General features: G+C 33.7%; 1 protein-coding gene across 7 annotated transcripts in view; it reads right to left on the bottom strand.

Annotated features, from left to right (window-relative positions):
• Positions 1–15,768, bottom strand: part of TRAPPC13 (trafficking protein particle complex subunit 13) — a 39,205-nt gene that overhangs the window by 6,799 nt on the left and 16,638 nt on the right. For 2 of the 7 annotated variants that reach the window (XM_040451961.1, XM_040451947.1), the window contains exons 5-8: positions 9,502–9,629; positions 6,669–6,741; positions 5,054–5,098; positions 1,667–1,684 (exon numbers count right to left, since the gene is read on the bottom strand). In XM_040451961.1, coding sequence (XP_040307895.1) covers positions 1,667–1,684; positions 5,054–5,098; positions 6,669–6,741; positions 9,502–9,629 — 264 coding nt within the window. Of the gene's footprint in view, positions 1–1,666; positions 1,685–5,053; positions 5,099–6,650; positions 6,742–9,501; positions 9,630–15,768 lie in introns of all 7 variants that reach the window. The other 5 variants (XM_040451937.1, XM_040451929.1, XM_040451974.1 and 2 more) reach the window with 3 other exon arrangements.

The following is a 15,768-nucleotide window of genomic DNA, read 5'->3' on the forward strand; positions in this document are numbered from 1 at the left end:
ATATCCTAAATCTTCTAATAACTCATTAAAATGTTAAACTGTGATTTAGTAGTATGCATATACCTATGCATCTATGATTTTAGTGATATGTTAATAGAATTAGGTCATTATAATATTCCATCATATCATTAATATAGTTTCAGTGGTCACATTTTTTCAATTTAGAAAGTATAAGTACCACCAGTACAAAGAATAGTCTATTTTATAATCATATAGGATTTAACTTTTTGAATAAAGCAGTTTGTTAGCAGTCATTAGTGATTTCTTGGTTTATTTTACACAAATATTTAGGGCTGAAAAAAAGGATGTGAATTATACCTATCATAGAGCTTTTAAATCAAACATAAGGTATTTTGTAGTCTTAGTGACAAATGTGAAAACTAATGCTATTCAGCAATATTTTTATGAATGGGTAATTTAAATATGTATTTTTATATAAAATTTTTATTCCTAAAATTTAGGCATTGAAATTTAGATTATTTATGCAAACATCCTTCTTTTTATGTGATTTGGATTTTTTGTGTGCATAAATGAAGGATAACAGACAACTTGGTTCATTTGTGAAACAAACCTGTCTAAAAAATGATATAGCATATTCAATAATTACTTTGTTCAAACGTTTCAAAGTAATATATATGCAGAAAGAAAAAAAAATAAACTATGACCCCGAAATTTGGCACTTAATGTAACTTTTTATATATTAAATCCAGGTAAATGGAAATCATTTGTAAAAATATAATGATGAAGAATATAATATAAAGCATTATTATGTAAACTAAAACAGATTCTTTAGTTCTTGGCACATGTGCGCAAGTGAAAATAGAAATACAATGACTTATCAGTTTAAAAGAATGTACCACTCATAGCTATTATTCTGTTACTTTTTCTCAGAATATGGTAAATATATCCCATCAATCCATTGCTTTAAAAAAAATAACCATAGACCCACATTTCAAATTTAAAAATGCAATTTTCTGCTTAAATTTAGGAAGAACTTAGATAAAATGAAAGAAAAACAAGCAGCATAATGGAAAATTAAGTTAGTTTGAACAGTTAGTATAAAGTCATTTGACATTTGGAAAATTAAGAATTCTGTGCTACAGCAGTCGATGTTGTTATTATGTAAGTCACATATTATAAGCAAATGCCGCTTATATTAAACAGAAATTTGAAAATATGACTTTAGCCAACTTGGGAAAATTTGATATTCTTCTGTTTGCTAATGTCAAAGGGCCAACTTTACCTGACCCAGACGTAAAACTAAAACCACTATGCATTTGAAGATGAAAAAATTTCAACTAGAGTTTACTCAAAAAATTAAAGTATAGTAAAGAAACTTACAGGAAGTTGTTGAAAATCCCAAGTCTATTTTAAACAAAGTTAACATGCCTCTTTTAAAAAAACACCCAAAGGAAAAACACTAAAAGTGAGAGCATAACTGTTTCAATATGACAATTTAATCTTCCATCTAATTTTTTTTCCCACAGAGTAAGATAACCAATATGATGTAAAAAGTACAAATTATCTACCTTTTTAAAGTCATATAAGTGGTATTCACAACTAACTTTGTTTTTCCACTATGTTTTGTACAGAGAGATTAATTAGGCAGAGTCAAAAAGTGGTAAGTAAGAAAAGCATATAAATTTATAATAAAAAATCAAATTACCACAGAACTGAGGTCACTCTAATGGAAAAATAAAAAAGAAAAATTAGAAAAATCAGAATTAAATGTTAAAGAAAAAGAATAACTAACTTTAAATAAAATGCATTTCTGCATTTTTTAAAATTTATTAAACAAGACAGCATTAGTAAAACAAGGAAGTAAACAGAAAGTAACACAGAAATATGACAAATCATTTTTCTAAAGAGGGGAAACTGCTATGGTTAAATGAATAGAGAAGAACACGGTGAATATTTAAACACGAGCAAATATTCAAGGACACATTTGGGCGACAGAGAGGTATATTCCATGCCTTGTAGTGCTATAAATTCGTTACCTATACTGTTATTTTTCATTGATAACTTAGAATGGTTATACATTATCATCCACATCACAGGTGATATATACTGTACAGCTTCTCCTAAATTTGTCTAATAATGGAAGCATTTTTTCAAGGACCATCTTAAGTGATTAGAGTTCTATGTATTATACTTCAAGAAATGCTGGGCTAGATCACTTCTGAAAACTGAAAGTTTATTGTCTTCTTGTTAATATATTTCATAGTTTGTCTCTTTTTCATATATATTTCTAAGGCTACTTATTTATCAAGGGCCATCGTAAATGTTGCCTTTTTCATCCAACCCATAGCTAAAAATACTTTTTCACCTCTTGATGTTCTGAGTCTAAGTACACTTTATGATCTGGGGGATGGTGCTTACACTGTGGTTTTGTCATGTTTATTTCCTCTACCAAATCTAAGTACCATGAAGACTGGGAAGATGTCAAGTTTATATTTATTTCCCTTTAGGACCTGGGATAGAGCTCTATACCCAGCAGGTGACCAAATGTTTGAATCCTGGTTTCTAATGTCACCATTCTTCTTTCCCATTTTAGAAGACTACAACAAAGTTTCTCATAAAATTTGTTTTCCTTTAGGTGATTCACATACTACTATAATTATTACAAACAATGTGAAAAACATGTTCGAGACAAATGTGGGGCTAATAAAAGTCAATGTGTAAGAACTATGGCACATGGAATACTGAGTACTTAGTGAAGAATATACATATTTGATGGAAGGATACAGTCTCATCAAGGGATTAGTAGATGTTTAAAGAGTTAACATCTCTTTATCGTGGGTAGGGGAGTTGGAATACTACATGTGTTCTGTCTTTCTGGTTTACTGTAATACTGTTGATTAATTATAGTACAGCTATTATACTGAATATCTTAGAGACCCTAAAGATTCTATTTGTTCACTCCTAGTTTTTTTTATGTGTTTGTTTATTACTGGGGATGGACAGAAAGAGAGGGAGACAGAGAATATGAAGCAGGCTCCATACTGTCAGCACAGAGCTGGATGTGGGGCTTGAACTCACGAACCGTGAGATCACGACCTGAGTTGAAATCAAGAGTCGGACACGTAACCAAATGAGCCACCCAGGTGCCCCTTCACTCCTAGTTTTTAAAGATATCTCTATTTTGAAAGGTTCAGAATTTTACTAAAACTTTTTTAGCTGACGTTTGTTGGCAAAGATTACAGATCATATAAATGTTAACTGAAAAAGGCAACAAACACAATTGGTACTGTGATTATGAAAAGAGAATATTAAACACAAATGAGTAAAAACTGAAAGAAGACATGGATTAATGAAAAGCCCATTACTTTTTGGTGTGGTCAAATTGTGGATTTTTTTCCCCTTCCTTTTGGGGGAGTATATCACTTTTATAATATTATTCATGGAATAACTAGCAATTTAAAAAACTATGCAAATCACTGTGAATATTAGTGTTATAAAACTATTTGACAAGTATCTTACTGTACCACCACATTTTCATCAAAGGAAGCCTAAAACCGCTTAATATGTGCCTTCCTACAACCCAATTATAGGAAAAAAGACCCACATACTGCCCTATTTGTTTCTAATTTTCAAACATATGTGTTCTAACAGAATAGTTACCCATCTCCCTCATATTATGGAGGAAATCTTTCCCAGCAAAATGATAAATTAAGATCACTTAAAATTCACCAAGCTGAATAGCTATACTATAATTAATCAACAGTATTCTCGTAAAACCAGAACATGTATGTAGTATTCCAGCTCCCCTACCCATGAAAAAGAAATGTTAACTCTTTAAATATCTAGTAATCTCCTTGATGAGACTGTATCCTTCCATCAAATAGGTATATTCTTCACTAAGTAGTCAATAATCCATGTGCATCTGTAATTCTGCTAGGAATGCCTTCACTACTTTGACACTTTTATGTTTCCAACAGGTTACTTCCAAACCCTCCCTCTAGTTCCCCTCCTCATCTTCCCTGAACACTACTCTAAAATCTCAACCCCAGACTTCCTATAGCACATCTTTTTATATCATTCACTTTAGATTCACTATATATACTATATTAGATAGTTTTATTATTTTATGCACTTTTTTTCTTTTCTCCTAATAGGGCTTTACTGCAGGTCAGGTTCCTTATCTTAGGCATCTTTTGGTATGTCCAGTAGTACAAACTTTATATTGAATAAAAACTCAGGTGTTGATGGTAAAAATACATAGGAAATTTGACATATGACTGTAAATTTCTGATCATGTGGCTTAGAGGAATAAATATATAATTTTCATTTCAAAATACTGTAAATGTTTTTGAATTTATCACTGTGGTATGAAAGATATGATTTTTGCGGGAGTAAGGGACCTATTAGGAAATCTGCTTTTTCTGGAACTTTAGAAGCCAAGATGAAGTAGAATTTTTAAAAGGAAATCCAAGCAATAAGACATTTCTCCTAGGCAAAGTCTATTTTATCTCTTTTATTAGGACAGAAGATATCTTCTATTCCAAAAGTTACATATTTCTATATTTTTGCCAAACCTGTTTCTCCCAAAAATTATTTCAAGCCATTCACTGAATTTAACAATCAAACTGTAGCTAACACCCTAATTTTCCAGGGCAAAGAATTTAATTTGATGAGCTCTATTTGTCAATATTTTCCATGAACATTAAATCTTTTTTGCAGGGTTAGATCAACTACTTCAATTTTATGCTATCAGAATCACACTCTAAATACTGAACAAATTGCTAATGTTTTTAGCCAGTAACAATAACCATTATATGGAAGTACAGGGCAATCATTTAGTGCAAGGGGGTGAAAGCCTTACAAAATTTGAGAGAGTAAAATTCAAGATACACTGATTCTATGTAAGTTAAACACAACAGATTAAAATATCTACAAGGAAATTATTCTCTTTTGATTGAAATTTATGCTCATTTTTTTACAAGTAATGTGCAGTTATATAAGCAATTTAATATGAAAAGAAATGTATCAGAATTTTAGTCAAATAAAGATCTTACTGTTTAATCTGAATTCCCATTAAGTACCCAACACTTACCTCTGCGTTATAAAATTTGGTTTTCACATCCAATGGTTTGAGAACCTAGTTTAATAAAGCATATCAATCAGAGGAGATTATTATCATTTGACCATTTATCTTTGTTTGTTTTAAACCATAGGGCATAAATTTGTCAAAGGCATTTTCCAATCTTAACTATGAAAAACTTTTCCAATAGGTATGCAGTATTTTTGCAAAAACAAAAACAAAAAACAATCCCAAATGCATTTTTAAAAGGCAACCATCATTTCTTGAGTGGGTGATAGTTACATGAATTACATTAAGTGTTTATTTCATAATATTTTGCTAAACTGAATATATACATTTTATGTATTTTTCTCTCTATATTTCACAAAAGTGTTTATCAAAATAAGCAAACTTCTTATTTTCTTTTAAAAGGCATAGAAAATCTTTTTTTTTTTTTCAACGTTTTTTAATTTATTTTTGGGACAGAGAGAGACAGAGCATGAACGGGGGAGGGGCAGAGAGAGAGAGAGACACAGAATCGGAAACAGGCTCCAGGCTCCGAGCCATCAGCCCAGAGCCTGACGCGGGGCTCGAACTCACAGACCGCGAGATCATGACCTGGCTGAAGTCGGACGCTTAACCGACTGCGCCACCCAGGCGCCCCAAAAGGCATGGAAAATCTTAAATGTGTGATGCAGCAAAGTCATAGCAAAAATTTTTCCCTTTATAAAAATTTTTTTAAAATGTTTTAAAGTAATCTCTATGCCCAATGTGGGACTCAAACTCACAACCCTGAGATCAAGACTCATATGCTCCACCTAATAAGCCAGCCATGTGCCCCCAAATAAATGTGGGTATGTATGTATGTATGTATGTATGTATGTACGTATTTACTTATTTCCTACTGATAGTACTTTTTCTGCCACTTAAAAACAGAGAGGTATGAAAAATATACACAGCATCGTATCTAGATCTAATTTAGATAACTGTATATGGTCATCCCATCCCTTCTCACATACATGTGCCTATGGTAAACCAGTGGTTTTTAACTATTTTTTATCATGGAGTGAAAATTGTATGTAAGTACAAAATTCTACCTACAATTTCAGTGACTCACGGAATACCAGAAGGAAGCCTAGTCCACTCAGCTCAAGTCAATAATCTCTCATTTAAAAATCTGTTTAGAAATTTGATACTATTTACATTGATTTTATCTGGACTTTACACTCATTTCATCCCTCTCATATATTCTTGTGTGTTTTGTCAAGGCATAAAAACAGAACAATTATTTTATGGATAAAAATCTTCAAGTGAGGGGCACCTGGCTGGCTCAGTCAGAAGAGTGTGCAACTTTTGATCTCAGAGTCATGATAAGGCCCATGCTGGATGCAGAGATTACTACAAAAAAACAAAACAAAACAAAACAAAAACAAAACTTAAAAAAAATGTTCAAATGAAATATTACATTGACAATGATAATTTCTCTGCTTTTACTTAATTTACTCTGACTTTAGATTGCTAGTAATATAACAAATCCAAATACATGAAGCTCCACTATTTGGAGCCTGTTTTCACTGCAGATACATAGGAATAACTTCATAGGGAAAAACGGCATCTAAAAAATATTTACCATTGTCATATTTAATACCTGAAATTTGAAGAATTTTCTAAAATACATTTTTTCTCCACCCTGAGTTGTATAGCTCACTGCACACACCAGGCTGAAATAGAAAGATATCTCTGAATCATCTTCAATTTTGTTTTTAAATAATAAATCTAATATACCTCAATTCTACTCACAAATCTGGAAAAACATTAATACCAATAATGTGGAAGTATAGCCAAATGGGCCTAGAGTAGGAAAAAAAGAGTTTCAGCAGATAATATAATTCCATGAACAAGAAAGTTCTAATTAGCAAAATTAAATACACTCTTTTGGAGCAGGAAGTCAGAAACTTTTCCTTCAAAAGGTGAAATATATTCCAAAATAAATCCCAGAATAATCAAATAGTTGAGCGTACAAAGTAAGTTCACAAAAATTACAAGAAAAAAAATTACAAAATCAAAATTTCAGGGCAGGGAAAGACTTTTTAATATTAAAGGGCAATGGAAAGGAAAAGAGTCTTATAAATTTACAAACTGAATGAATAAAAAACACTGAAAATTAAAAAGCAGACAAAATGGGATAAAATACTTCTAACATTATGAAGAGAAATTCTTGTAAATAAAACATTAGTATCTTACTCAAAAGAGAGGGAAAGGATATACATAGGTAAATCACAGCACCAGAACAGGCTAACAAAAATGTGAAAATGTTCAGCCTCACAAGTAGTCAAAGAAATAAAATAATGAGGTAAAATTTTTCTACCTCTTAAGATTTGGAAAAAATTCTTTACACATGTCATCAAGGTTGGCAAGGGTATAGAGAAACGGACTCTATCTATATTGCTAGTGGTTGTAAGAAATTTAGAAAACAATCCCTAACAGTCTTAAAAATCCTTACATGCTCCTATAGTAAACTCACTTCAAGCAATCTACCATAGGAAATACTATGTTATTTAATTCATCACTGTGTGAAATAACTCATACTGTGTTAATAACTTATCACTGTGTTATTTCTAATAGTGGGAGACTAGAAATAATGTGAAGTCCAACATTAGGGTACACAAATTTAAAGAATATGGTCCAAGTATGTAAGATAAAACCATCTTAAAAATAATGTTTTCAAAGAATACTGACTCAAGTGACTCATAATATATATATGTTCATATATATATGAACATTTACAAGACTGGAAAATAGTACACTAATGTTTTCATAGTGGTTACACTCAGTGGTGATATTACAGGTAATTTAATTTCTCCTTTGTAACTGTCCATAAGCCAGATACTAGGGATAAAGAGTTGATCAAAGCACAGTAACTGCTCTCAAGTGCTCATGGTAGGAAGCAGTAATAGCAAGGTTATGAGTTTTTTGAAGCCAGATATAGATTTGAGCTCCATGTCATTATTTATGAGTTATTTAATTCTACAAGAGTCTCTTTTTCTCTAAAAGGAGGATTTAACGCATTTACTATCATTTTGGTAAACTCAACAAGACTCTAAGGCTTGTATCAACCACAGAGTATATGCACTACTGTCCTCTGGTAGATCTTCTGGTAGCCGACTCCATGGAACTCATACTCTAATGGAAATGACAGGATTGCTTCTCGGCCTTTTGGCTAAGATCAAGTGTAATGGAAATGACAGGTACTAAGCAATTAATTTTAAGTACAAGACCAAAACAATGGTAAGTTGTGAATGCTATAGAATACATAAAAAGGGGTCTAGTGTAGGAGGTCAGGAAAGCCTCTTTGAGAAAGTTGTGGTGAATCAGAGAGATGAAGAAGTAGTACTAAGGTAAACAAAATAACAAAGGCATTCCTTTGTGAGGGAAGAGTATATTTCCAGTCACAGAGGAGAAAGGAAACATCTGTATGACTCAGTATAAAGAAGGAGGGAGGAAGGAGAAAAGGTAAGAACTAGAGCAGCTGGTAAGGATTAGGCTCTAGAGAACTCTGTAAAGCCAAAGCAGTCAGAATTTTCTAAGGGTAGTGGGAAGCCAGTGAAGAGTTAAGTGACTTATACCACATAATTAATAAATGATGAAGCTGGAATCTGAAATCTTTAAATTTTGACTCTAAGGCTTGTATCAACCACAGAGTATATGCACTAAGAAGTGCCTACAAAAGAGAGGTCACCAAATTGAAATGATTAATAGCTCATATTATATACTTCTTTAAGTCAAAGAAGAGAGGCAAAAATGGTGATGTTAAGTGGAGATGAAGAAGGGAGGATAATGACATATAGTTAGTAAGAACAGGACTTTGTAAAATGATTGGATGTGGGGGTGGTAAGGCAGATGGAGAAGCCTAAATTACTTTAGATGGCTGAAATTTTCATATTTGCCTCTCAGACAGGAAAATAGAGCATTCATATTCAAATACATATAAAGGCCAGGAATACAGAATTTGAGATTTTTTTTCTTATAGCTTGTCTTACTTTGGTTCTGTTTTTCTGAATTCTCAGGGTAGAGTATACAAACACAGTTAAATACATAACTGAAAAACCATGACTTTAAAATTAACAACAGTTAATTAACTGCTATTAACATCCGTTGTCAGCATTTGAAAAATAATAAACATACTTTCAGTCAGGGTGGTAACTGGGTTTTAAATGTTTTCATGGCTTGTTATTTTTTGGATAGGGCTGTCTATAGATGCAAATAGGAAACTAGAAATAAATGAAAATAAATCAAGATATTTTTCCTTACAAAACAAACTTTGTTTAAAGTTTGTTTCTGGTAAGCATGTAAACCTGGAACATAAAATTGCTTCTGAAGTAGGGTCTTAGGGTTTAATGATAAGTGGGCTTACAGTAAAAATTTCAAATACTGGCATATATAAGAAAAAGTCTTTGAGAACTAGTAAAATTAATCCTTACATGTGTGTTCCAATTTCCTTTACTTCATGATGTATGACATCATCAATACAACAGTCAGGTTTAAGTTCAGCCACTGCAGCATTGGAGGCTGAAAGATTTAAACGCTGAGAACTTGTCTGAAGATCAGCCTTGAAAGAAAGAGGCAGAAAAATCCAAATGAGACTGGTTCACTACAGGATGTGGATAGGTATGGGTGAAAAGACCAAGGGAACAGGAACAAGGAAGTAGGATTGAGGGGGAGCAATACTTCTTGGTGGCAATCTTTCTACTTAGCTCTGAAGCTTAGAACCATGGTAATGGTTCACATGCACCAAAATTAAATGCAATCAGCCAGGAGGGCAGGGGGAATGTGGAATGGAACACAAACAGTACCAAATGAACACAATCATAGTCAGGGGGAAAGGGTGACAAAAAATGAACTAACCTAAGTAAGCCTGGCAAACAAAAGCTAGAGACAAAAAGAATGGTACACTAGCTAGAATGTACTCTAGCTAGTACATTTGCTTGTTCACAGGGTATGGGTTAGCAATTCTGAAACGGTTATGTGTATGCTAAGACTAAACAAAAAAATATGGATAACAAGAGAGAAGTTTCTCACTTTTGGAGAAAAAGAAAGTACAAATAAAAAAATGGAAAAGGCTGCAATGAACTTTTGATGCTGAGTTGGAATTTGAGGCATCAATATGAACATATGGTTGTAAAACACATATACAGATGGGTATTCCAGAAACAAATACAGATAGATGTGTGTATATAATACTAAAATAAAAATAACTATTCAAAACAATATTAGATGTTATCTGTACAACTAGAGATCAGCATTAAAGTCATCAAAAGCCTTTGAGTCCTTTTTTGAAAGGACTACCTTCTCTAACACCCAGTTGCTTTCTATTTTGTTCCCCTTTTTCTTTCTTTTTGAACACTTCTCACTCTGTCATAAATGGCATCCTCCCTTAATCTCACTTACTTTGTCACATTCAAACTTAACTTCCCTTGTAACATTTACCACAATCTATAGTTACCTTATTTACATGATTTTGTATCCCTGTTTCTGCCTACCCTACCAGAAATGTAAGGTCTGTGAAGGCAGGAACCTCTATCTTCCGTTGCTCAACCTGATGCCTGACATCATGGTAGGCAATTAAGAAATATCTGTTAAACACTGAATGAAGTTATGATAACACATTGAAGGAAATGTTAAGAAAAATTCAGACAAAGTGAAGATCACGTTCGGCCATGGGGATTGGGGAGGTTTTTACATAAAAGCTAGGATTCCAAGTTTCTGTTTCTTTAAAAAAAAAAAAAAAAAAACTAACAGATTTTCTACAGTTAATTCTAATCTAACGTTCTTAATGCTAGGCACTGTGAAGTGGGATACTTATTAGTGCTATGCCTTTGGTCATTATATTCAGTTATATAATAGTAGTACAAAAATTTATTGGGCACCTTCCATGTGCAAGGCCTTGCTCTAAGCACATTACTCACTCAATAGTCACAATTCTAAAGTAGGTAATCGTGCTATTCCTATTCCTATATTCCTAATAGTTGTACTATTCCTACTAGTCCCACTATTCTTCCAAGGCACAGAGAAGTAACAACTTCCCCAAGGTTATACAACTAATAAGTAATGGGGGTAAGATTAAAAATTTCTTAAACATTTTAGAAATCAGAGAAGGGGAAAAAAAAGAAACAGCCAAACTCATGGACTTTCTGTCCAATATGTTTTCCTGTGTGTCATTTTGTAAACATTAATCATAATAACAGTATTAATTTATATATGGCTGAACATTTTTATCTTTCTCCTTTTTCACTATTATAAACAGTGCTGCACCAAACATTTATTTCCTTATTCTCTCTGCCAAGACTTCTCCAGGAGCTGGAGAAACATCAGTAAACAAAACTGACCAAAATCCCTGCCCCTGCTGAATTGAAATGTTTGGGGAAAATAATAGAAGAAATGGAAGGCTGGCTTGGGGTAGGAGAATACAATTTAAAATGCAGGATAGGCTCTATGCTGCAAATTCATTTTTGGATGAGTAGAATTTGAACAGGCCAAGGGGAAGGTGAGGAGAGAAGGAAGCATTTCAGGTAAGTCTTCAGAGGCCATTAAGAAAGAGTTTGGGGGGCGTGTGTGGTTGGCTCAATTGGTTAAACATTCAACTTCAGCTCAGGTCATGATCTATGATTCATGGGTTTGAGCCCTGCATGGGGCTCCTTGCTGTCAGCACAGAGCTCGCTTTGGATCCTCTGTCTCCCTCTCTCTGCTCCCACCCCCCCCCCCCACGTTCCCACACTCTCTCTCTCCTTCTCTCAAAAATAAATAAACAGTAAAAAAATTTTTTTTTAATTAAAAAAAAAAGAAAGAGTTTGGTATAATTAAGGGATTTATATTCAGGAAGAGAGAAAAAAATTTCAAAGATCTAGAATAAGCTTCAAGAGAATAGAGGCCTTGTCTGTTTCCTGCTGTAACTCTAGCAACTAGGAATGTACCTGGAACACATTAGAAATAGAAATTCTTGGGCACCATTTCAGCTGATCACATCAGAAACTCTGGGAATAAGCCTCAGCAATCAGCATTTTAACAAGCCCTCCAGATGATATTAATAAACTACTGGTATAGACCATAAGGGTTATCTATTATTTTTCGTTTATAGTACACTAAGTACACTGTTTTTGTTTATAGAACACTATTTTTTTTACGTAACATGCTAAAGTTTTCAGACACGGAATTTTTTTTTATCAATTAAAAACCAAACAAATAGGGGTGCCTGGGTGACTCAGTCAGTTAGGCATGTGACTTTTGATTTTGGCTCAAGTCATGATCTCACTCACGGTTTGTGGGATTAAGGCCCACGTGGGGCTCTGTGCTCTGTGGGATTCTCTCTCTCCCTCCTCCACTCATGCACATGCTTTCTCTCTCTCAAGATAAACATTTAAAAAAAAAACAAAAAACTTATGGCTCAGTTGGTCAAGCATCTGACTTCGGCTCAGGTCATGATCTCAGGGTTCATGAGTTCAAGTCCTGCTTGAGATGAGGCCTGCTTCTCTCTCTCCCTTTCTCTCTCTCTCTTTGCCCCTTACTCACTTGCCCCCCCCCCAAAAAAAAACCAAAAACAAAAAAACCCTAGTGGTTTCTAGTTAAACATGGTAGATTATTATAAGCATATTTATTCTCAAAAACAACACTAAGCTGATAGTAAAAGAATAAAAAAAGTACAGATTCACAGTCTCTTTTCCAGGATTCCAAAATTGAAGAGCTATACAAAATTAAAGCTTTGAGGCACCTGGGTGGCTCAGTCAGTTAAGCATCTGACTTTGGCTCAGCTCACAATTTCACAGTCTGTAAATTCCAGCCCCACATTGAGTGGGGCTCTTTGCTGACAGTGTGGAGCCTGCTTTGGATTTTCTCTCTCTCTCTCTGCCCCTCCCCTGCTCATGCTCTCTCTCTCTCTCAAAAATAAATGAATAACCTTAAAAAAAAGTTAAACCTTTGAGGGTAGAATTCTGGGTAGCTGAGGTAATAGCAGCAGTGTAATTGTGAACTTCTCAAGTCATCCTCAAAACAGAAACAAAACACACAACAAAAGCAAATAAATCTATATTAAACCTTGTGTTTGTATAATCAGAAGGCAGCAAAAGTCCAAACTTCAAATTACCTATAAGTATACACATACCAAATTTTTACAAGCTGTTTCTCATACTCTTGCCATGAGCCTTTGCAAAGATTAAGAAAAGTCCAGGAAAAGTTGAGCTGAAGAGACAGCTAAGAATAGAGAGAAGAGTAGAGATGATCTAAACCATTTCCAGAAAGACAAAGTCTATTCTAAGTGTGAAAGTACTGAGAAATAAATAGCATTTCTGGAAGATGAGAGTACAGTCTTCAGGAAAGGGTCTTAACCATGTTTGTGAAGAGACACTCTTGGCAAGAAAACACTTCAGGAGAAAAAGAGTTAAAAAAAGAGAGACACTTTTTGGAAACTGTGCAGTGAGGAAGAAAAATTTAGGACAGTACAATTCATATGAAAAGCGAAAATGTGAGAACACACAACCCTTTCTTACTCTACCAAAATCTACACGATAAAGAAACCATACTTTGCTCCACTGCTTTAAGAGGGTGTTTTTGAATAAGGAATATCAAAGCACCCAAACTGCATTTCACAGAATCAAAAGCCACCAATTGTCTTCATCTATACAAAAATATTGTAAAAAGAAGAAAGATAAGAAATGAAATAATTCACTGATAAAAAATGCCGCACAAAACCAATAGTGAAACAGAAGAAAACTGTAAAACACTCAAAGTGAATTAAATACTCTCAAAAAATTTTTGAAATATGAAAAAACACCTGGAACGAGAACTTTAAAAAAGTTTTTTAATGTTTATTTATTTTTGAGAGTGGGGAGGGGAAGATTGAGGGAGACAGAGAATTGGAAGCAGGCTCCACACTGTGAGCACAAAGCTTAATGCAGGGCTTGAACTCACAACTGTGACATTATGACCTGAGCCAAAATCAAGAGTTGTCTGCTTAACTGGCTGAGCCACCCAGGCACTCCAGAAATGAGAAGTTTTAAAACTAAGGCTAAACATTTTTTGGTTTGTTGTTTTGTTACTGTTGTTGCTTTAGTGTGGGGCTAAATTTTTTTTAGAGAAGAATGTAAATAATTGATTGAATTCAGGAAAGATAAAGATAGAAAAGATACAAATCATATTAAAAATGTGATACGCCAAAGGAAATAATGGAATAAAACTATTAAAATATAATCCATGAAAACTTTCTCGCAATAACAGATCTAAATCTACATTTTGAAAGAGTCCACTTGGTATCAGAGATATTATATCAAAAGACCAATTCTAAAACATACAGAAAAAAAAAATCCTCAGGGCCACCAGGAAAAAATTATCAAATAACTTAAAAAGCAAAAAAATTAGACTGGCATTAGTCCCCTCAAAAATAACATACACAGGGGTACCTGGGTGGCTCAGCTGAGTGTCTGACTTTGGCTCAGGTCATGATCTTGTGGTTTGTGAGTTTGAGCCCTGAATTGGGCTTGTTGCTGTCAGTGTAGAGCCTGGTTGGGATCCTTTGTCTCTGTCTCTCTCTCTGCCCCACCCCCGCTCACACTTTCTCTCAAAAATAAAAATAAACATTTAAAAAGAGAAAAAAACCCCACAACATATATAGCTAAGTAACAAAGGAGTAGCATTTTCAGAAAACACAAAGAAAATGTAAACAAAGGATTTTATATCCAGCCAAACTGTCCTTCAAGTATAGAACCGTTTTTTAATTATTTTTTTTAATGTTTATTCAGTTTTGAGAGAAAGAGACACAGTGTGAGCGGGTGAGGGGCAGAGAGAGGGAGACACAAAATCTGAAGCAGGCTCCAGGCTCCAGGCTCCAAGCCATCAGCACAGAGCCCGACGCGGGGCTCGAACTCACAAACTGTGAGATCATGACCTGAGCGAAGTCAGATGCTTAACCAACTGAGCTACCCAGGCACCCCAAGTATAGAACCATTTTTGAACATGTAAAGGCTCAGAGAATATTATACCCACAAGCAGGTCCTGAGCAATCTACTTGAGAAATCTCTGTCCAATCAATATGCAAATAAAAACGGGAAGAGATGAGAAAGGGAAAAAGGAAAGTGGTATGAGCAATAGGTAAGAGATAAAGGATGATATTAAAGACTAAAAGCTTTACAGTAAGCAGTTAAGTAAGAAACAGGTAAGGGGAAATATCATAAAAGGCATAAATATAAAGGCAAAAACTAAAACAAAAATAAAAACCTTCCTGTATACAAAAATTATTTGAAAATAATGAAAACACATTGTGTGAAGAAAAAACCCATAGCAGTTAGAATATAATACACTTAATATTTAAAGAGAAAATAATGTGACATATTGGAAATCAAGCACATAAACTTATACATACATGAGTGCACTTAATTCACCTAATAAAAAATCCCATACAGCTCACAATGACCCAATTATATGTTGTATAAAAGAGACATAAATAAAAATAATTGCTAAAGGGTAAAATTAAAAAGATGGACAAAAGCACTTCAGGCAAATGGAAACAGTAACAAAACAGGGATAGGGATATAGACACCACAACTAAGATACAAGCCAAAAAGCATGGCAAAGGAGGAAACTTTTAGTGCTATAAGCCGCAATTCAAAATGAAGAATAAGTATAAATACCTATGAACCAAACAGCATTGCCTTTATAAAGTAAAAAGTATAAAAGATATAAATAGAAACACATTAACAATA

Source organism: Herpailurus yagouaroundi, unplaced genomic scaffold (genome assembly GCF_014898765.1).
Source record: "Herpailurus yagouaroundi ecotype Mexico unplaced genomic scaffold, PumYag 29, whole genome shotgun sequence".
Classification (NCBI taxonomy): Eukaryota; Metazoa; Chordata; class Mammalia; order Carnivora; family Felidae; genus Herpailurus; species Herpailurus yagouaroundi.